At 37.8% G+C, this 22,449-nt stretch overlaps 1 protein-coding gene across 1 annotated transcript in view; it reads left to right on the forward strand.

Moving 5' to 3' along the window:
* The first annotated feature begins 1,655 nt into the window (after positions 1-1,655).
* Positions 1,656-22,449, forward strand: part of LOC109432682 (growth factor receptor-bound protein 2) — a 56,173-nt gene continuing 35,379 nt past the window's right edge. The window contains exon 1 of the mRNA XM_062855348.1: positions 1,656-1,672. Coding sequence (XP_062711332.1) covers positions 1,656-1,672 — 17 coding nt within the window. The remainder of the gene's footprint in view (positions 1,673-22,449) is intronic.

Here is a 22,449-nt window from a genome sequence, read left to right on the forward strand (position 1 = left end):
CGTTCTAGCCTGGGACGGCGACTTCGGGCCCACAGCGTCGGGGGATTTGGCATCACCTGTCGAGTTAGTCACTTCTACGATGCTCTCTGTCACATTAGAAGCACATCCGACATGTCGACAGTCTTCGCAGCTCCAAGTCATATCTTTGACCGCCTCGATCACTTTGGCACACTTGAAATGGAACCAACGGCTACACCTTCGGCAGTAGACCATGTTACCGTCGGCATGATTCGGTTCCTCACAAAGTGCGCAGTCATAGCCGGTTTCGTTGGGGTTATGTCCACTCTCCTCATCAGACATCTCATTAATTTTTGAGATTTGTTCGGGTCGGAAAAGAAACAAATTCGTTGAAGCAGTCGAATGATTGCGCAGCTCAAAACTGTGGATATTTATTTAAATTTTAGTTATAAGCTTTAGTTATTTTTCAGTTCTTACTTACATTAATGGTTTCTTATAATTTCAGTCTCGACCGAACAAGCGCAAAGTTCTCCAGATGTTAATTCAACCTGTAGCATAACAAATAGTTCAATTTATTTCAAACTTGACTCCAATTCAATAAGTTTACCTTCTACTCACGTACTATTTAGATAACAAATTTTAGAGAATCAATGCAATTCAAAATAGAAATAGTAAATTTAATAAATTTTGTATACAGAACTCAACGAAACGTGTCTATCACTTTATCAATCTTCGTATTCTTCTTAATTCAAATGTCAACTAAACTTCACTGCTGTCGTCATGACGTTTGTCAACCGGCGATAGGGATGTCCACTATTCAAGCGTACCGCGGTAACACTTATCAACTATAAACTATTTCCCTAATTTTGCTGTGTTTCTCCATTATAGTATGTAATCCAATCTCGCCTAAATCCATATAGTGTACGATTATTTTTGATTTGAGTTGGTAGCATGTTCCATATAGAAATACCTCTCACAAACAAAGTGTTTCCGTAATGCGTAGAATTGTGGCGCGGAATAATCAGGCTTCTGCCTCTAGAGCTACGGAAAGGCTGCAGTTTCTGATATAAATAATTAGGAGAATCAAAATTCATTATTTTAAATATACACAGAACTGTACGCAATTTCAAAAAATCCTCGAAAGAGCAACCCAGCAACTGATTCTGGAGATGTGAGACACTAGAAAAAAGAGTAAGATTATAAACGTATCTTATGCAATTATTTAGTGCAACGCGTAATCGGTTGATGGACCTTGCTGAAGCATTTAACAGGAATTCTGCGCCATAAATAAAATGAGGCAGCACTAGCGATTTGAACAGCTTTAATTTAACATCCCTACTCAACATGCTTGAAGATAGCTTTAATTGGCGTAAACTTCCATAAATTTTGCCGCAAGTGTGACTTATTTGACTGTCCCATTCAAGATCACTTGTTATAACAAACCCAAGATTAACTGCTCTCTCGACATACTCAATTGGATTTCCACCAAGAATAATGGGTGGTTTATGCTCAACCAGACGCGTTCGTGCAATACAGATTGCCTTAGTTTTTTCAACATTTATTGGAAGTAGATTTCTGGTGGACCAGACAAGTATTCTTTCGAGGTCAGCGTTCATTAATCGTACTATGTCATTTATGCCTAGACTAGAAGAGCAGATGTAAAGTTGCACATCATCAGCAAACATGTGTATCTCACAATGCTGAAGTACGAAAGGTAAGTCATTGATGTACAACGAAAACAGCAACGGTCCTAGAACGGATCCTTGGGGTACTCCACTTACTATATTTATTGACTGAGATAAATGCTCATCAATTGATACACATTGCATGCGATTTGTCAGGTAAGATTGTATAAGCTTAATTGCAGACCGGGAAAAGCTAAAATTATGGGAAAGCTTAAGCAGCAGTTTATTGTGGGATATTCGATCAAAGGCTTTCGAAAAATCTATCAATAACAGCAGAGCGATTCCTCTTTTATCAACTACCTTATGAATATCGTCATGTATTTTTAAAAATGCAGTGGTAGTATTATGACCTGACCTGAAGCCAGACTGAAAATCACTCAGATATCCATGGTGTTGAATAAAATCTAAGATTTGCGTCTTAAGGAGTTTTTCAAAAACTTTTGACAAGGCGCATAAAATGCTAATAGGGCGCAAATTAGTTATATCTGAATTGTGTGGTTTATTCCGAACCGGAATTACTTTTACAAATTTCCACGATTTGGGAAATTTACCCGAATTTATACACAAATTGAAAACGTAACAAAAACACTCAGACAAAAACGGAAATACTGCTTTTAGGAAACTCAACGGAATATGGTCCAGTCCCACTGCATCCGACTTGATTGAATTCATTGCAAGAAAAATTTGTTCCACGGTAACATTGGAAAACATAAAACCATATTCATTGATGGGTGGCACAGGAAGCGAAGAGTTGTCAACGGTGAAACTAGAAGCGAATGCATTATTGATATCATCAGCAGAATTATTGAATTGATCGTTATGACGAGAAGAATTGTAGACACCAACGTTCTTCAATTTCTTCCATAAAATTTTACTAGAGCTAGATCCACCAATGCTATCCGAGATGAAATTTTTCTTAGCAATATTAATTAGATTTGTTACTCTATTACGCAATCTTTTGTACTGATTTAAGCTTTCAGGCGATTTTTGATTTTTCCACAACTGATACGCTATATTGCGTTCCATTATGGCATTTGAAATGCCATTATTGAACCAAGGATTTTGCTTTGGTTTTGAAACTCGAACAGGAATGGAATAATCCAATACCTGTAGAAGGCGCATATTGAAAAAATCCAATGCTACATCAACATCAGTAATACTGTACAATAGCGTCCAATCAATAGATTCTACAACCCTTTGAAGTAACAAGGGATCAATTTTATTAAAATCTCTGTAAAACCGAGGAGCCGACGCACTCGTAGTTCGTGATATGGCGTACGAAAGAAATCGCTTGAATGTAAAAATAAACTGGTTGAAGTGTGCATACAAACTCGCATAAGCTAGAATCGTTTACGTTGGCATAATGCGATTTATCAAGAACAGCCATCATTATGGCTACAACTTCATCATTTTTTGTTTAGCGGTCATGAAAATCAACAATCGATGCTAATCAGAGAAGGATAGTAAAAACAGTGCGGCAAATCACGCTTTGTCGTTTTAAACTCCAGATAGCCTGTCGCACATCATAAGTAGGTGAACCAATTGCAAACACTGAGGTGAGTTAGAATGTCATCATAATGCTTGTTTCACAAGTGGTGTTAGGTGTTAAGTTTTTTTGTCTGTATTGACGAGATTTTTAACCCTAGGCTAGTTTATCACGGAACCCACGTTTTACTTCCCTTCCAAAGGAAGAACCCACATTTTGTGAGTATGCTCGGGAGTGGGATTCGATCCCAGGTCCTCGACGTGATAGTCAAGTGTTCTAACCACCACACCAGGTCCGCTCCACATTAGGTGCTAAGTGTAAAGTGAGGCTCGATTATCCAAAGGTCATTACTTCGACACTGAGGTGACAAGAAATACCTCGAATATTATTAAGTCGCGTAAGATGCTATATTACGTCGCAATTTTGCACACCGTACATCGCATAAGATATCTCTTCAAGTCATATTGCGTTTTTACTGTTCCGCCAATGCACGTATATCGCTTCTACGTTTGCACGCATGAGGCAATTTTGCTGCAACTTATGTGATGTAACATTACCGCATAAAAGTAGGTATAACACGATCATAAACTTCATTATACGTGCACATTGATCATGGCACTGCTACTTGAAATTTGACAGCTGTCAGATATCCCTTTCGGGATGGAGTGCAAAAAAAGTGAAATCTCCATACAAATGGCTCAACTTTGGTCTGTAGAGTCACTTTAAGAATTCCCAACAAAACAACAATTGTTTCTTCTCATTTGAAAGAACTACTCTTTATCTTTCGATTTCTAGCTTTGACTTTGACTAGCTTTGAAATTGTAAATAAAAAATATGCGACAGCTAAATTTTTTTCATGTTTACGGTTTTTGTCCACTTTTTGTTCAACTTGTTGTGGTAAATCTCACATGCAACGTAAACAAAAGTTTGTTTGCTCACATGCAAGAATAAATAATGGTTGAGTTATTGAAACAGTTTACATCACATAAAACAAAGACTAAACAGATGAAAAAAAAATATGCAAAACTGTTATAATTCAACAGCACAATTGTACAGGTTCGTCACGAAAGGAATATGAGTAGGGTAATTTTCCAATTGTTGCACGGCTTAAAACTCGCCTATTGTTGCACAGTCCATGTTATTCTTATGAGGTGTGCAGCAATTGGCGAATTTTTAGCTGTGCAACAATTGGAAAATTACCCTACAGCATTTCAAATGCATGATTTTTTAGGTTTTCAAACAAAAAAAAAACAACTCAGAACATCCGAACTTGCCTTATGCAAAAAGGACACTATGGAGACTGAGAAAAAGAGAAGAAGGAGAGATAGAAAATACAGTGGAAGAAGAACTATAGAAATTTAAACATAGTTTTGTGTCTATTTTCAACTGTCAAAGAGAAAAGCATTTAACCCCAGAGTCCGAGTCAGAGTCAGCACAAACGAACGGTTTTGTGATTAAACGGGCGATATTAGCTCATATTTTCCATAACTGCAGATTGAGTATTGGTGTCTTTTGCAAAGTTGCAGAAAAATGTATTGTTGGAAACAGAGACGGCAAATGTTAAGGAATGTCATGGAAAAAATGTAGTGACATTTTTCAGTTTCCACCCCTTCCTGTGCGAGTATCTGTCAGTGTGCTACACCTATCTGTAATGCTGGATAGTTATGGAAAGTTGACGATGTAGTCGATTTACATTTCTTCCTAGGGGCAGAGAAATTATCAAATAAAAAAATGACATTTTCCAGCTCTGGTTGCTTATTTGCTCAATTTAAAGAGTTATTTGTCGTTTTTAAAATAGCTTTTTCGTTATATCATTTTCTAGGAATTTTCGGAAATGTTCATGAGTTATTTGTGATGAAGTACACTTAGTTCTACATTTGTTTTACTGGAATAACGCCTGCATCTTTAACCTTCCAGGACGCGCGCCATCAAGCAACCGAAACTGCACCGCGCTCGCGCTGTATACGAAAAGCGAGGTTTTTTGGTAGTGTTGTACTTTTTACAACAGCGCGCGCGCTGAACGGTTAAGTGAAATCCTGATAAGATTGCCTAGTGAAGGCCTTGGAGGAATCACAGGAGGAATTTAAGAGGAATTTATGGGGTGGTTCTAGGACTCTTTCAGAAATTATTGCTGAAATTACTGCTGGAATCCCTGGTGGCAGTGCTGAAAAATTCATTTCGGCATATCTAAATTCAATCACCTACAGCTCATTTTAGAAGCTGAACCTGGGAGTATGGTATATGAAAAACTTGTGCGGCTAGACCAGTTCTGCAAGAAAGTCACGGAAAAACCACTATTTTTCGAATATTTAATGTAAATGTCACGGACTACCTTCGAAAAATGCCAATGATATTCACGGTGAATATCATTTGGCATTTTTCAAAGGTAGTCCGTGACATTTACATGAAATATTCAAAAAATAGCATTTTTTCCGTGACTTTCTTGCAGAACAAGTTTAGCCGCACAAGTTTTTCATATACCATATTCTCAGGTTCAACTTCTTAAATGAGCTGTAGGTGATTGAATTTAGATATGCCGAAATGAATTTTTCAGCACTGCCTGGTGGGATTCCTCCAAATATTTTTTTTTAATTTCCTGCTGTGATTCCTCCAGGGATTTAAAAAGGATTCCTTCAGAAATTTTTCTTAGAATTTACCCAGTAATTCCTGCTAGATATCCACTTGAGATTGCAGGAAGTCTTGCTGGGAATCCTCGAAAAATACTCGGAGGATTCCTAAGAGCAATTACTGAAGAAATCTCAGCTAAAATTTTTCGAGAAATCCCAGCTAGAAGGAATCCTAGCAGCATTATTTTGGTACTTCAAAAGAAGATCCTAAACGAATCCTTGGAGAAATCACAAAAGGGATTTCTATTGGGATCCTTGTAGGAATCACTGCAATGGTTTGTATAGAAATCCCTAAAGAAACCTCTGGAGCAATCTCAGCAAAAAAGTCTAGAGAAGCTCCATCAGGCATCTTCTTAGCATTTCTCCGAGGATTTCTCCAAGTGTTCCTTCAGCAATTCCTCTAGCAATGCCCACTTGGATTCCTCTAAAAATTTCTCTTGGAACTTCCCCAAGAATGCTTCCTGGTTTTCTTCCAGGAATCCCACATGTGGTTCCTCCAGAGATTTTCCCAAGTATACCTCCAGGAATTCATCTTGCAATTTAACCAAGAGTTCTTCTGAGATTGAATTCTTGCTGGGATTCCTCCAATTATTCTTGATGGGATCCCTGCGATAGTTTCTCTATAGGTTTTGCCAGAAAATCACCCAGAGGTTTTTTTTCATGGATTCCTTCAGAATTCCTAAATGGATACTTTCAAGGAATCCTTTGCGTATTCTTACTAAAAATAAACTTCTGGTTCCTTTGTAAATTTCTGTTCAAATTTCTCATTCAATGATGCTGGGATTTCTTCAGGAATTTCAGGAAAATCCGTGTGGGAACCTAAGCAAAAATTTCACCATCAGGCATTCCTAAGATAATTTAAAGAGGATTTCTCAACCAATTTCCAGCAATTTCGCTTTGAATTACTCTTGAGATGCCTGCTATGGTTCCTCCGAAAATTCCTTCTAGAATTTCTTCCTGGGATTCCTTATTCTTCCTAATGCATAACGTTGGAAACAGTTAGCTGAAGTAGTGTACGATTTGGGTTATAAATGACCCTAATGCACAAGGGGGGCTAAGGGAGTCATCTTGAGGTTCTACCCAAAATGCATGCATTCCTATAGAGATTTATTCAAGAATTCGTCTGGGGGGAAATGCATCCAGTAATTACTGTTGGAATTGCTTCCTGGATTCTTAATAGAATCTCTTTGGGAATTCTTGCTGAGGTTTCTCAAGCATTTTTAGCAGAAAATGCTAATGGATTCCTACCAGAAATGTCTAGACGTATCACAGTAGCAGTTCTGGAGCAATCCCAGCAGTAGTTCCTGAAATAATATCAAGAGGAATCCCAATAGGAATACTAAATTTCTGGACAAATCCATCAATAAATTACTGCAGCAATTGTTGGAGGAATCCCAGCACGAATTTCCAGTGGTAATGCTAGAAGAATTCTTGGGTAATTTCTTACAGAAAAGTCTTGTGGAATCCCAACAACAATCTATGGAGAAATCACAGGAGGATTTTTTTGGAGGATTCCCTTGAGCTGTCTCAAGAAAAGTTTCTGGAGGGATTCCGGTAGGCATTCCTTGAGGATTTCCGACAGTATTATGAAAGTATGCTTGGAGAATTCACTGGAGGAATTTTTGTAGGATTTTTTGGAAAATTCCCTAGAAGAAGTTCAAGTGGACTCCTTGAAGGAATTCCAAGGGAAATTCCTGGAGAAATGCTTGTAGGGGTTCAACTCCAACTTCAACAATCCAAGCAGGGATTTCTAGAGAATCCCATCAGGTGTTCCTGGATGCATACCTAGAGAAATTTTTGAAAAAAATAATCAGATTTCGCTAAACATTTTTTTTGGGAATGCTTCAGAGGTTTTTCAAAGAATTCCTCTAGCAATTTGTCTCAGAGTATCAGCAGATATCCCTACTAGGTTTTCTGCATGATTTTCTCAAGCATTTGTAGCTGTGATTTATCCAGTAATCGCACTTGGGAGCCTTCCAAGAATTCCTGGAGGATTCCCAGCAAGAATTGCCTGAACAAACAAAACTTCATAGTAAATTCTATCAGAAATTTCTGTATAAATCACAGCAGCATTCCTGGAGTAATCCCAGCCAGAATTCTTAAAGGAATCTTTCCAGCAGGAATTACTGGAAAATATCTAAAAAAGTTTCTGAAGTAATCCACGTACAAATTCTGAAAAGAACCACAGCAGTAATTTCCTCCAGGAATTTCTCAGAAGTTCCTCCAAGGATTTCTCGAATGACTTCACCAGGAAATCTTTTTGGGATATCAAGTGAGATGCAGGCTCTGTTCTACTTGGAGTGTTATTCAGTAAGAACAAAAAAGCAGAAGGAGGATCGACTGAGGAGTTCAGTCTACTATTCGTAGTCTTTTAATTTGGGTAAACGTGGTTTATTATTTGCTCGACGATTCGACGCTGCAGTTTTGTTTCATCTTCAGGAATAACATTTTTTTTTGTTTTTATGTGTTGCGTTTTGTCCAACTGTAACTGTTTTGTCGAATTGTTGTTGGTGTTGGTACCTGACTGATTTGGATTGTCTAGTTTTGAAACGTACATTTGGCGCAAATTGTAAAACTGACGGAGCACGCTGTGCAAAGAAGAACACTAACAAGATTCTTTGTAATCATAAATATCACAATGCTGTTTTCGAACTAATCCAATCACGGCAATTTTCCCAGCATATAATACCGAATCTGATTTTATAGAACAATAGGACCTGGGCAACAAAGTTTTCACTCGAAAATCGATTCCCAACGCGCTCATATAGTGCTCTCTCAATTGATTACCAATTCAAGGAACTGAAGTTCATTGTGATTCGGCAGCAGCAGCAATAGTTGATGAGATTCGTAAGAAACGACAACAGCATAAGCCTCCGTTCGTTCAAGGGAACGGTTTACCGTGGCGCCGCCGCCACTGATCGCTTTCAACGAAGTGTACACAATTAGGCAAACTTATCACGTCCGTGATTTATATTTTGCACGTATGTTATTACGGGCTCGTGCGTCCATCTAGCCTAGCCGTACGTACACGGTTCGGTTGGCGTAAATGCGATGCAAATAACCTAACCTTTCCGCGCACAAATGTTACGCAATGGCGTTCGAAACTGTGTCAATAATGGATGCGGTTTCGGGTTCTTTTGCTTGCGTCAAGTGATTGACAATATGTATGCTAAATCGAATCGACCATGTCACGGAGGGTTAATTGGGTTCTTCTTCGATGACTGGGTTCATTGAAGAAGGTAGTTAAGGCTGACACTGGGTTTGATTGTGGAGGGTCAGTGAATGTTTGTTAAGTGATTGTTATGAAAAATGTAAACTGCGTTGATCACCCCTGGGAAAAATGTCTACTCTTCTTCTTTCAAAGTATTTTCATTATCAAAAATGTGTTTTCTTTCACGATGTTAGTCGTCATTTTTCAGTATGAATAACTCAAAAATGTTAATTATTTTCTTTTTTTCTATTTTCAGGTAAACGAATATAGTGCTTCAGCAACATAAGAGTGTAAGTTACACGCACATAGTTTATCTTTTAGCAACACATTTGAACAAAATCGCCCAACCTCTGGCGAAACAATGAAAATTTGTTGTTGTTCTGTTGAATTAGTACCTACTAGAACATCTATGGACGTTTTTCAATATTTTTTTTGTGCACAGCATAATAAGAATACTTGCACAAATCGTGGATGGAGTTGCAAATATGAAATACATATTGCTATTGTAGATTTTGCTACTCCACACTCCACACATTTGACCAAGCCCAAGCAAGCATTTCTAGACCAACATTTGAAAAAGTGCGTAACAACCATTCCGAATGTCTGCTTCTTCCGTTCCTCCTGAGCGCATATCCCATTTTTAATGTAATAGCTGACCAGTAACAGATGGAGCAGATTGCCTTCTATCTAATAACGGGATAAGTTTGCATAAATAAATTGAAGCCTGAGAGGGACGGAAGAAATTGATGCGTACAATGGTTGTTCCGCCCTTTTCACATGTTGGGTCTAGATGTTATCATTCTTATCGTCAATTTAGAAAGTGTCCAAAACTGAAACGGCTTTCAAGAGATCATATAATGGTGAAAATAGTGAATAAAGAATATGGTAATTAGCGTGGGACACGAAAAGACATTTTACTCCTGTACACTTTTTGAGTTCCATTTTGACCCCATATCAACTGTGCAAAATTTCAGCTCGATCGGAGAAACTATATTTTAGCGCCAGCCATTTTAAGTTTTCATACGATTTACTATGGGGAAAATCACTTTTTCAAAGAAAAATCGCCACAGGTTCCCCCTTAGCTTCTAAAAATACATCGATGAATGATTTCTGTTGGAAATTTTACGAGGAACAAACCCTCCGAAGACCGCAAAGCGATCTAAGGCATGTGGAAAAAGTTATTGACTGAATACCGAATGGCATGCCAACGTTGTTTTTAACATGTAAGGAATAACAATAAATAATAAAATCTCGTCATTTTATCGATCGGGTAAGGCTTAATAACTTTTTCCACGAATGTCGCATCGCTTTGCGGTCTTCGGAGGTCTGATTCCCCGTGAAGTTATCTACAGAAATCATTCAACGACTTATTTTTAGGAATCAATGGGTGACCTCAAGCGATTTTTCTTTGAAGAAGTAATTTTTCCCCATAGTAAATCGTATGAAAAACTGAGAATGGCGGGCGCTAAAATATAGTTTTTCCGATCGATCTGAAATTTTGCACAGTTGATATGGGACCAAAGTGAAACTCAAAAAGTATACAGGAACTTGAGTTTTTCCATTTTTTATATTTTCCCATATAAACCGTGTAGCAGGCTAATGGTAATACAACAATATAGTTTACAAATAATTAATTGGAAAGATCTCACTAGGTTTCATAATGTCGGACGATCGCACCCAATGGCGAACGCGATCGATTCAGTTTTGACGTAGGACTACGTCTCTCTTTTCTATACCGGGTGTCATTCTAAATTTTCAGAAATCGGCCGCGTTACGTTTAAAGTGGAGATTTTGAGCCTGAACAACTCAGCCATTTCTTGATGAAATTTCAAAATTTTGGCACCAATCGATTGCAAATCTTTACACCAATTATGTCCAATAATAACATTTACTGATTTTCAATAACAAACTATTGAAAAATTGGGAAAAGTGAACCCATGTTTATTCCAGCCAATCACGATCGAGCACATTTTCGATGCTTCCGTCGAATATAAAAGCTACTGCTTCTTCGCATCTTCCCTCATTTGTCTTTGTGGTCTCGAGGTGAACGCATCGAACGAGAGCTGCCCATTTCTTCGATTGCGTTTTCGCTGATTCTTCTTTTACGGCCGTGTCGGCTCGGCGTTAGTGGTTGTCGATAAAGGAGCTGCTGCGCATTCGCCTTATAACCGTCTAACGCGGCAGACCAAGGAAGGAATACTTTTCATCGATTGCTCGGCGGTGGTGGCAGAGGCAGCAGCAAAATCCACCAAAGAAAGATCCACCACAACGAATTTGTGCGAGTTGTGTCGCTTTTCCTCGGGGATCGGTCGGACCTTTCACGGATTGATTGACGGCGGCGCATTGCTGATAGCATCAGGAAGAGCATCCAGGTCAGCAAGCGGCGGGCCAATTCTCAGTGGCGTCCAGCATTCAGCGCGAACAAAATCAATGCGCATTGGGTGGCATGACGAATTGATTTCAATTTCTTCCTAAAACCGCCCAAAATTCAAACGATTCTTTTCTGAACCATCGAAAACGCTTCCTAGAGAGTAAATTGGATAAATTTCCCGCATCGACCGAGAAAGTGTAGTGAAACCAAATAGTGAAAGATTGAATTCTTGGTGGTGGCTCAGCAACAGTGAAGGCGATCACTAATCTCATCCACGGCAGCAAGCGGCGGGCGAATTTTCGACGGCGTTCAGCATTCAACACGGGGAAATCTAACACGCATTGCGTGGCATGATAAATTCATGTCAATTTTCTGTCTGAAATCGTCCAATATTCAAACAGTTCTTTTCAGGACCATAGAAAATTATTTCATTCCATCGCTCGGTAGAAGTGTGGTGCAACCGAAAAGTGAACAATTGTATGCTTGGTGGCCCCGCAACAATAGTGTTGCCGGCCACTAATGATTCCACCAGGAATTTAGCAACGCTTTATCCTAATTAGACCATTTTTCGTGAAACATTGTTTAATTAAACCATTTTTCGAATTGAAATGATCTAAATCTTCCAATATTTTGGTTACTTTATTCGTTATATGAAAGTTTTCTCATTTCTCGGTTGATTGATCGTTTGAAGTGTACGGAGCATACGGGGCGGGACGATTGCATATAAACTGGCAAGCCAGCCGAATGGGAGGAGCTTCATCTGCCAATCTAGGGGCATAAAAGCTGTTCCCTCTGATTTCTTTCGTCATTTTCATTGGATCAGTCAGGGAGGGTGGAGGTGGATCACGTCCACGGCTGCGCAGCAGCACGCAACTGCGACGAGTGATAGCGCCAGGAATCTCATCCACTGATCACGGCTGCGGTGGGCCCGGCAATGGAAGTTACCTCCACAGCTGGGTAGCTGCGCACCAACCCAGCGACGGTTCTCGGCTATCTATCTGATAGAACCAGGAATCTCATTCAGGGCAGCAGGCGGCGGCAGTTTTCGATGGCTTCCTGCATTCAGTGCGGATAATTTTCAATTGTCTTTCTAAAATCAACCGTTATTTGAACGGATCTTTTCAGGACCAGAGAAAATTATTCCTTAAGAGTTATGAATCGGATAATTTTCGGATATATTCCAACGATCGGTAAAAATGTAGTGCATTCGAAAAGTGAATGGTTGAATGCTTGGTGGCTCAGTAACAGTAAAATCGATCACTAATCTTTCTACCCGAAATTTAGCAACGCGTTATCTTATTCGGACAATTGTACCTGAAACATTGTTTAATTCTAATATTTATCGAACTAAAATGATCTTAACTATTTAATACTTCAATTGATTTATCTGTTCGATTAGAAATTGTCTCAAAGAACGGTTGCAGTCGTTTGAAGCGTCTGACACAATGTGGGCGGGTCATGCAAACGGAATAAACTGGAAAGCCCGCCGAATGGGAGGAGCTTCATCTGCTAATCTAGGGGCATAAAAGCTGTTTCCTCCGTTATTTTTCGTCATTTTCCTTGGATCAGTCAAGGAGAAGGGAGATGTCACCTCCCAGCTAGGCAGCAGCACACAAACTCAGCGATGACTCTCGGCTATCGTGGTGGCAGCACCAGGAATCTCATCCACGACAGCAAACGGCCGCATTCAATATGGGTAAAATCGCATTGCGTGATGAATTCATGCAATTGTTTTGCCAAAATCTTCCGTTTTATAAACGGTCTTTTCCAGGATCAGCGAAAATGATTCCTCAAGAGTTATTATTCGGATAATTAAAAGCGACAGACTGAAAGCTTGGTAGTTCAGCAATAGTGAAGTGGCTACTAATATGTTCTTCCGGGATGAAAACAACGTATTGTCGAAAGAGTTTCACGTTAAACTTTCGTTGAAAAGATCTATCTAACGTTGTTCAATTATCTAATAATTTTATCCGCTCGATGAAAATTCTCTCGTAGAACAGTAATTTCACCATTTCTCTTCAAAACGAAATAACTCTTGAACTAGTCAACATCTTTCCAAGTAACCGAACCAGCTGAATAACAGCTTCTTGAGCTAAAGTTAGCTTAAGAGTGATTTGTTTTACTCTTATACAGCAAAAATATGTTTTGGGTTATGAATGCGTTCAGCGAAAGCGATCACACAACAACTTGACTAACATATCAGTCCTCCATTTGTATTATTATAACAACAAACATTGTATTATGGAAATATAAAAGTTGGAACCTCGTTCCAGCCTTTGTCCTACGTCAACATTGCGGTTATGTCTCAGACATTACCCACTCCTAGTTTTTCATTACTATTTGGGCAGTTCATAAAAAGAAGCCTCTTCAATAGATTTGATCATTGTTTCTTTAGGTATCAGTTATTGCTAGTTTTTGCCGTTTCAGTGCGCGTTAGCTTAGCTTACCCGGGCAGAGGACAAGTACTGACGATCAAAAGCAGGCCAGCATAAATTCGTGCAGTGGACCATTGGTTAGCTCTCAAAAGAGCTAAATTTGTTATGATGATGTTGGTCGAGGAATAAATTTTAGCTATTATTTCCAGTACTTTTACTTCTTATATCAAACAAACCAATATCAATTTTTGATCTCCATATCAAAATATGCTTTTATTGAGTTTTTTTTCTTCTGCTCGGGTAGCTATGCTTAAACTAACTGCACATATCTATGGTTGCTACTCCGTGATTGACCCGAAACAGTTACAGTTGCACAATGTATCAACCGAATGGTTGACTGGGATGGACCATAAACATTCTCACTATGCAAGCTTCAGAGTTTCGTTTTAACGGTACAATAACGTTCTGGATGTTAAAGCTTCACTAAAGTTCTAAAAAAACACATAGATCAAAATTGATTCATGGTGGTATGTAGAAACAGAAAGCTTCCTTAAGGTGTCTTACTGCATCACTAAGTTTTCAAACGAATCATTGACTTTTTGCTTTTCAATGATTGTTTGCCTCGCATTTTTGAAGTGATAAAAAACTGTCAATTCTGCAGCAATGCAGCAGAAAAAGTATTATCGAAATCACTGCGGGATGATACTTTTTCATACGAATATTCTCTTTGGTGGCAGAGAATTATCACTTTGAAATTTTGAGGCTCATATCCAACATGGCTGCCGATGCTGATGATGCCGTAAAAAGCCTTAATAGTATACCAATACGAAAAGTTTAGGACTTCAAATAAAATATCCAAACAGGTTTCCTGATTCCCACTTTTCATCTTCTTCTACATTCGAAGACAATCAGCAGCGAACCAGAGAAGAGAGGGGCATCTCAGTACAAACCGACCACACAAAAAGTGATAAATTTTGGGCGTGAGAAATCGACTCGATTTATTTTGTTTCTGCCCATTCCGTTTCCATCGTGCATACACGTCAAAACAACTGCATGGCTCAAAGTGCATTGATTACTTTCAGGTATAATCAAAATTAATGAATAGAAGACGTCATATCGATGATAAATTCTCTTATTTTTCGAAATTTTGTTTCATTGATAGCATATCAATTGTTGTTTCGATCACTATTGCAATAATATGGTAGCCGTACCAAAGATATTTTTACAATTGCAGGCTGTTTTAAAGCATAATAATGGTGTTTAACCAATTTTTCTTAATTATCATAATGATATTATACATATTCCCATCACTTTTGAACCGAGTACCCTATTTACGGTTTAAGAGATAAGCAACTTTGACTGTGTCCCCGAAATGCATTCTAGTTATACACAATCTTTTTGCGAAACAGTTTTTGAGTTTGTGTACCTGCCTCCGAAATACTTTGCTCTTTCGTGTCAACACGGTTGAAATTTTCCGTGTAAAAAGTGTGATTTCACTGGCTAGGTGTCGCGACCAACAGCATGAAATATTCATCAATTTATGACTCCGAAGATGACCTTCTCTTCTCTGAGCGAACGGTTGTCGCTTTAGTTTGTGTGTTTGCTTGTCAGCGACGATAACAAACTCCGGCGAATGGTGCAAAGCCACACTTGCTTACTCATTCGTCCACATTCGCATCGCAAGCGATCGAGCGGTGATGTAATTCGTGAGTGATACAAGTGATATTGTGCATACGAATTTTGTTAAAAAAAATGTTTATTATTTTCTTTGCTAATCTAGCATTTTATCAACAATACACTAAAAATGTATGCATTACATGCAGAAATCCGCTTCGATCGCTCACCAGCATTCTTCACCATTCGCCATTCATTCATTCCAGTGGCGTAGCCAGAAATTTGCTCTGGGAGGGGTTTTCGATGTTCAATATTACCTTTTTTGTTTGACACTCAAATTTCGTAAAAATATACACTGAATTTGAACCATACGTCCAAAATAGCGGCGCAGCCGAAAAAATTTTTTATCACTAAGCGTTTTATACTGGAAATTTGTTCCAGAAATTTTGGCTCTGGGGGGGGTTTTAACCCTAAAACCCCCCCCGTGGCTACGCCAGTGATTCATTCGCTTGCGATCCAAACTGCGACGAACGGCAACGAATATCCAATGTCAAGCAACTTGCGCATCGCTTCCCACTGGAGAAGCGGTTGCATGTTTGATCAGCGACAATCCGTTTGCTGCATCTGTCTCGATTAGCTTCAGCAAAGAGGAGTAAATATGTATGGAACGAATATACCGATCCTTGTTTCCAAATACAGTAACACCTCGATATAACGTAACGTTTACCTTGATATTACTTTTCTGGCCTCAAATTTTGGTTATTTAATTAGTAGGCATGTTTTTTAAAAAGCTAATCTGTAAAAAATTACTTGGATTTTTTTTTATCTTTATTAACGAAATTTTTAGCTCGAAGCTAGTTTATCTCGGGACCCTCGCTTAACTTCCCTTCCGAAGGAAGAAACTGTGGGAATTCGGCTGATGGTTCTCGAATAGAATCGCCCAGCACAGCGATGTGGTCGAAGGCTGACCGAATAAAGAGGAAGAGTCGTGGCCTGATATAATCTCGTTAGCAGCTGTTTGAAATTTGTAAACATGAAATCACTACCATAAGAACGCCGTAGGAATGGAAGGGCAATAGAATTAATAAACTATAGTGGACGAATGTCGCTGCTGTTTCCTTTGTTCTCGCTCGCAAACATGTCGGGTATCTATCTATCAAACTGCATACTTTTTCGCTTTGACACTTATAGCCCGGCCTATCTCCACCAGCAAGAGATGTTTCGGCAGCGACGCCAGCGACATTCTTCCTCTATAGTTTATTATCTCTATTGGAAGAGCCGACTAGTTTCCTATCGCCGCACCTATGGGTAATCCTCATCGACCCCGGGTGGGAAATGTGCGTGCGTTATAAATTGTTTATATTGACATGTTGTTGAGGGACAAGACTCTAAACACACTGAGAGATGGTCATTGTTAGATATAGGGTATTTTACCCATAGTGGACCCCTTAGTAACTGACATTTGGTCTGATCCTAAAAGCATTATGATATCCTAATTAATTAAGCAATTAGCTTTCACCAATGGTTGCGCAACAAGTTCTATATCTTTCCTACATAGGGTCTGGAACCATTCGGGCAGGAGCACTATTTTGGGCGCTTGCTGCTATAATTTTCGAACCGATTGACTTGAATTTTTGCATATGGCTAGATATTGTACGTATATGATCGTATCTCAAACATCAAGTCAGTCGGTTTAAAATTAACTGAGTTAGCAGCAAGTGTCCAAAATAGATGCCCCTGCCCAAATGGTCCCAGACCCTATTGCACACAAAAACCGAACAACATCACCTTATATTTTCCGCTTTCCAGCCTAGTTCCACCACATGGAATTGCTGTATAGGAACATGAGCTATGGTCTCCCGGTGGAAGTTTACCGATAGAAGCAGCTTTGAGCAGGAAAGTTGAGAATAATTGCTAGGGGTCCTCTATAGGTTAAGGGTCCAGTATTGAACAAAATACCCTGTACCCCTTTGAACCCACATTTTGTGAGTATGTCGGGAGTGGGATTCGATCCCAGGTCCTCGGCGTGATAGTCAAGTGTTCTAACCATCGTACCAGGTCCGCTCCATCGTTTACTTGAATTGAAGTCAACACATCTTTCGACGGAGCTAAGAATGCAAACAGTCAATTGTTTATTGTACAGGGGGTGGTCAAAATGTTTGGGATAGGCAACTTTTTTTTCTCTCACAAAAAAGTTCAACATGATGTAACTTTTCATAGAGTGCATCAAAAATTCTCAAATTTTGACTGTTTGTCAACTTATTATATGTGCGACATTGGTACAAATTTAAGCTCGATTGGTTAATCTTTCACGAAGCTATATCCATTCTTGTAAAACACTATTTTTTAGACAACTAATTTTTGAGCTGTAAACCGAATGTAAACCGAGACCAGTGAACCGAATTGAATGAAATTTCGAGCGATTATCAACAATATATTAATGCTTGTAAATTCTTCAAAACATAGGTACCTTTGAAACGTTGAAAATTTTCATTCATACAGAGGAAAATGAGTCCAATTTTCAATACCGCACAAAAAATACTAAATGTGTTCTTCCTTTAATCTAAGTGGGCTCTAATATATCTTATTATAGATATCTAAAGAACAGAAGTAGAAAATCTTTGGATATCAAAAATAAAATTTAATAACAGAGATGTGAAAAATTTATATTTTTCGAGAAAGATCCTAAAAGTGTCAATCCATCATAACTTTTTTCAACGATTGAAAAGTACCGTCGATGGGGGTGACAATGGGTCAAAACGGAAAATCATAAAATTTGAAATAGCTCATCAATTATCGCTAATTTATATTGAAAACTTTATATTATTTCAAACATAAGATGGTTTTACACGTCATGATGCAGAATAAGATGTTCATCAATAATCGCTTTCTTGTTAAATTTGTGGCTAAACTTATATGATGAAACTACTAGTAAATCACTCTGAAAAAATTTCTCCTTCGTAATGTTTCACACAAGTACCTAACCATAAATTTTCTTATAAGTGGTTAGCTGTAGGTATTACCTGGTTGAGGCAACGAAAAAAGCGGGCTGTCAATGCACTTTTTATCTAAAAATTCAATATTTTCAACCCTATGTCTAAATATTAAGAATGGGGGTGACATTGGGTCAAGCAAGTTATCGAGTGCACATAACCTTAAGGTGAAACTGGAAGCATTTTCTCATTTTTTTGGTTTTTGATTTTTTATTAAATAACGAAGCAATATTTTCAAAATCGGGTTTCGTGCACATGTAGAGTATGGATCAAGGTATCTTCTGATTTTTTTTTTTTTTAAGGTGGAAAATGTTTTCCCTTTTTGCAGAAACCATTTTTTCGTGAAATTTTGTTCAAAAATGGTTTCTGCAAAAACGAAAAACATTTTCCACTACAAAAAAAAAACAGAAGATACCTTGATCCATACTCTACATGTCCATGAAAACCGATTTTGAAAATATTGCTTCGTTATTTAATAAAAAATCAAAAACCAAAAAGTGAGGAATTGCTTCCAGTTTCGCCTTAACTAAAAATTCAACTTGTTATCCAGTCCCTATTTGACGTTAAAGTGGTGCCATGTTTACCGTATCTTCATAAAAGCTCGCTTTTTTTCTAAAATATGTCGAAGAAGTGTCAAGCGAGTGTGTTCATACGTTTAGTGCCCAAAATCATTTATAACAATAAATCCATGCGTTTGGACAGCTAATCTGATCATCAGCTAATCTTTAGTGTACTGCAATATCGTAAACTCACAAAATATACTTGACAGCGTTTTTTCTTCTCCACTCATTTTTTAAATTTTAGGGAAATATCGTGAAACTACCAGACGGTAGCGGCACCCATGAAATACCGGGGCCATAAAACCGGTAACATGACACAATTTCGGAAGACAAACGAACGTCGAATAATATCATGTTTTTTTCAATACATTTTTCAATGCGCCTCTCCCTCATTGAAATCCCCACCCCTTTCTCTCATGGAGTTTGAAACTTTTAATGAGTATGACTATGGTGGCTAAAATGCTAATACAACAAACAAACTTTATTTTATCAAATTTCCATTTTTTCGATTGTATTAGCCCTTTTAGGTGGATTAACCATCTTTTAAAATTACCTATGTTTTTATTCGTCATGGTTACATTGTATTTTAAGTAGGTTTACTAGATATGATCAATAAAATTAACTTGTATTCTTAGATAGGCGACTTCGAATACTTTGACCCATTCTCACCCCCTCTAAGGGGTGAGATTGGGTCAATTTTCAATCATTTGTAGTTTAGTGGATATTTCATATAATGTGATACTTTCTTGCCAAACTATCATTACCATATAGAAGAGTATACAAAATTTGGCAAAAATTTGACTTCGCAGGATCTCCAGTCCATAATGGTTTAGGATCGCCAAACCGCATACGGCGGGTTCGATTCTCGTGCCAGTCGGGACAATTTTCTCGACATAACGCATCATTGTCACACAATAAACAAATTCACGCAAATGGCAGACATAGAAAGCCCTCCAATTACACTAGTTTACAAAATAAAACGAAATTCGTGAACTTCTGTCAACGATCAAAATTATTTAAGCACAATTTAGCTCTGATTTCGAAACTGTGTTTCAAAAAATTTTGAGTAGAAAAGTTTTTGAGTTTCAGCTCATCGAGTTTTACAATTTTTCAAATATGGAATTTACTAAAATTTAAATATATTGTGTTTTGTTCAACCAATTTTAAAACTTTTTCCATAAATTGAAAGTTGAATATTTTACCTTTCGATCTTCTGGATGCAGGTTTTGCGTCAGATTGTTGAAATTCAAGATTTTGGCAAGTTTAAGGGACGATTTTAGCTAAATTTCCAAAAATATATGAAAAAATGTTTTTTTTTTTTCAATAAGAAAAAATCTATTTAAAAATTCGTTCTCAACGTTCATTTGACATATCATATGTAGGCGAGATACAGTAAAAAAATCAGCTCAATCGGAGCATTGATTACGGAGAATGAGAAGTATGAAGTGAGCGACTTTGCTTAAAAATAGAACAAAAATCGATTTCAAATTATCAATCAAGTCGAAAAAATGTCCACTCTACTGTAATTTTTTTTCCATCCGGTTTTCGAACTCAGGGCATGATTCTACACTAAAAATGATCATCAGCTTACCGAGTTCAAAAATGCTGTAAATTAGTGTCAATAACTGTTGAAGTGCTCAAAGAACACTAAGTTGAAGAGATGCTGGCCAAATTCCAATGGGAACGCCAGAAAGAAGAAGATGAAGAGAAATTGCTAGAAACAGTTTTTTTAGGAATTCCTGAAAGAACAACATAAGAAATTTCTGTAGAAGTCCCAGAAGGAGATGCGTTGGGAATTGCTAGAGGTATGTCAACAAACATAACAGGAGGAATCCCGGTAGAAAATTCTGAAGGAGTGAGGATTCATGAAGAAATTCTTGAAGACATATCTGGGAAATTGGAATATCTAGATTATTCCAAGGAATAATTCTTGAAGGAATTCAAGTTCGATTTTCTGGTACTATAAGGAATTCCTGGATAAATAAGAATTTCCTGGAGGAATCTCAAGGGAAATTCCTTCAGAAATCCATGGAGAATTTCCAGCAGAATGTTTCGAATGAATCACCGGAAGAGTTCCTGGAAGAATCATTTGATAAAATCTCTGGAATAATCCCTTAGAAATCCTTGGAGAATTCACAAAAAGAGTTTCTGGAAGAATGCAACCAAGAATTACTGTGTAATCTTAGCGAGAATTCTTCAAGAAATCATAGACGGAATCCTTGGAAAATCTTTGGATTTTTTGGAAAAAATTAACGGAAAAATACCTGTAAGGCGACAACCCAGGAGGAATTCCTTAACCTCTTGGAGCAAGTCCAGCAGGCTTTCCTACAAGAATGCTGGTAAAAATAACTAGAAGAATGCCAGTAGGAATTCCTGAATAAATCATAGGTAGGGTGGGGCGGGGCAAGATGGGTCAGTGCCATTTTCGGGCGCATTACTCATGTTTTGATTATGTTAATAATTTTGTTAGATGACCAGCATGAATATACAAAAGTTTGGGGCATTGATTGAAAAATTATTCACTCTCATTGGAAATAAAAAATAAAATGGTTTTTAGCCATTTTTCTTATGCGATACATTCCATATAATCTCCATATAAACGGCCGCGGGGCAAGATGGGTCACCTTCAATTTTGAACGTATTTTTGGAGCATTCAAAAGTTATTTATTTTTTATTACAAGACTATCTCAAAAACGACTTCAATCAAGCGGAATGAACGCTCAAAATTATAACATAAAATTATGATAAATTTTTAGTGAAAACATCGATTTTCAAGTCGCCTTTGAACCACTCAAATCGTAATTTTTTTTATATTCCAAATAAATTTATAAAATGTTTACTAGTAGCTCTTGTTTACTCAGTATGAATATGGAGCATATATGAATGCGGAACAAATCTTATATTTTGACGTTTTTCGTTGAGAAAATGTGAATTACTTGAAAGGTGACCCATCTTGCCCCGCCCTTTTTTCACGGCCCAAAATCGATCACTTTTTAAAACTGCTTGTTTAACATCATATTTTGAATTTAATGAACTTTTTATCGACTTTTAGCATAGCCAACTAGTGTATTAAAGAGTAGCGGACGAATACAAACCAATATGATTTGTATTTACAAAGTTATGGTGATCCATCCTTAGGCGACCCATCTTGCCCCGCCCCACCCTAGTTTTTCTGGAGGAATCTAAACCAACATTGATTTTGAAATAGTAATGCTGAGTAAAAAGCACTTTTTCTTGATCAGAAAATACTTACCAAATTGGGTAAAAAAGCTGACCAAATTCGGAGGTAGACTGTATTTATAGAAACTTATTTATTGAGTATTTAAAATATATAATGATGAAAAAATACATAAGAATGACTGAAACACTCTGTTGGGTAAATGACATAAGCTTTATGATGATCTTCTCTTCAAATTAGTTATTTATGCAATGAGTTGCAAAATGATGATTTTTACAGCACGAGTCGTACATTTATCCAACGAGGCTTGCAGTTGTTTGCAGATGTTTGCAGTTGCATACAACATTGTTTGCAATGACAAAATGTATTCGTGCTTCGTGTTGGTTCAATT

The sequence above is a fragment of the Aedes albopictus genome, chromosome 3 (assembly GCF_035046485.1).
Source record: "Aedes albopictus strain Foshan chromosome 3, AalbF5, whole genome shotgun sequence".
Lineage (NCBI taxonomy): Eukaryota > Metazoa > Arthropoda > Insecta > Diptera > Culicidae > Aedes > Aedes albopictus.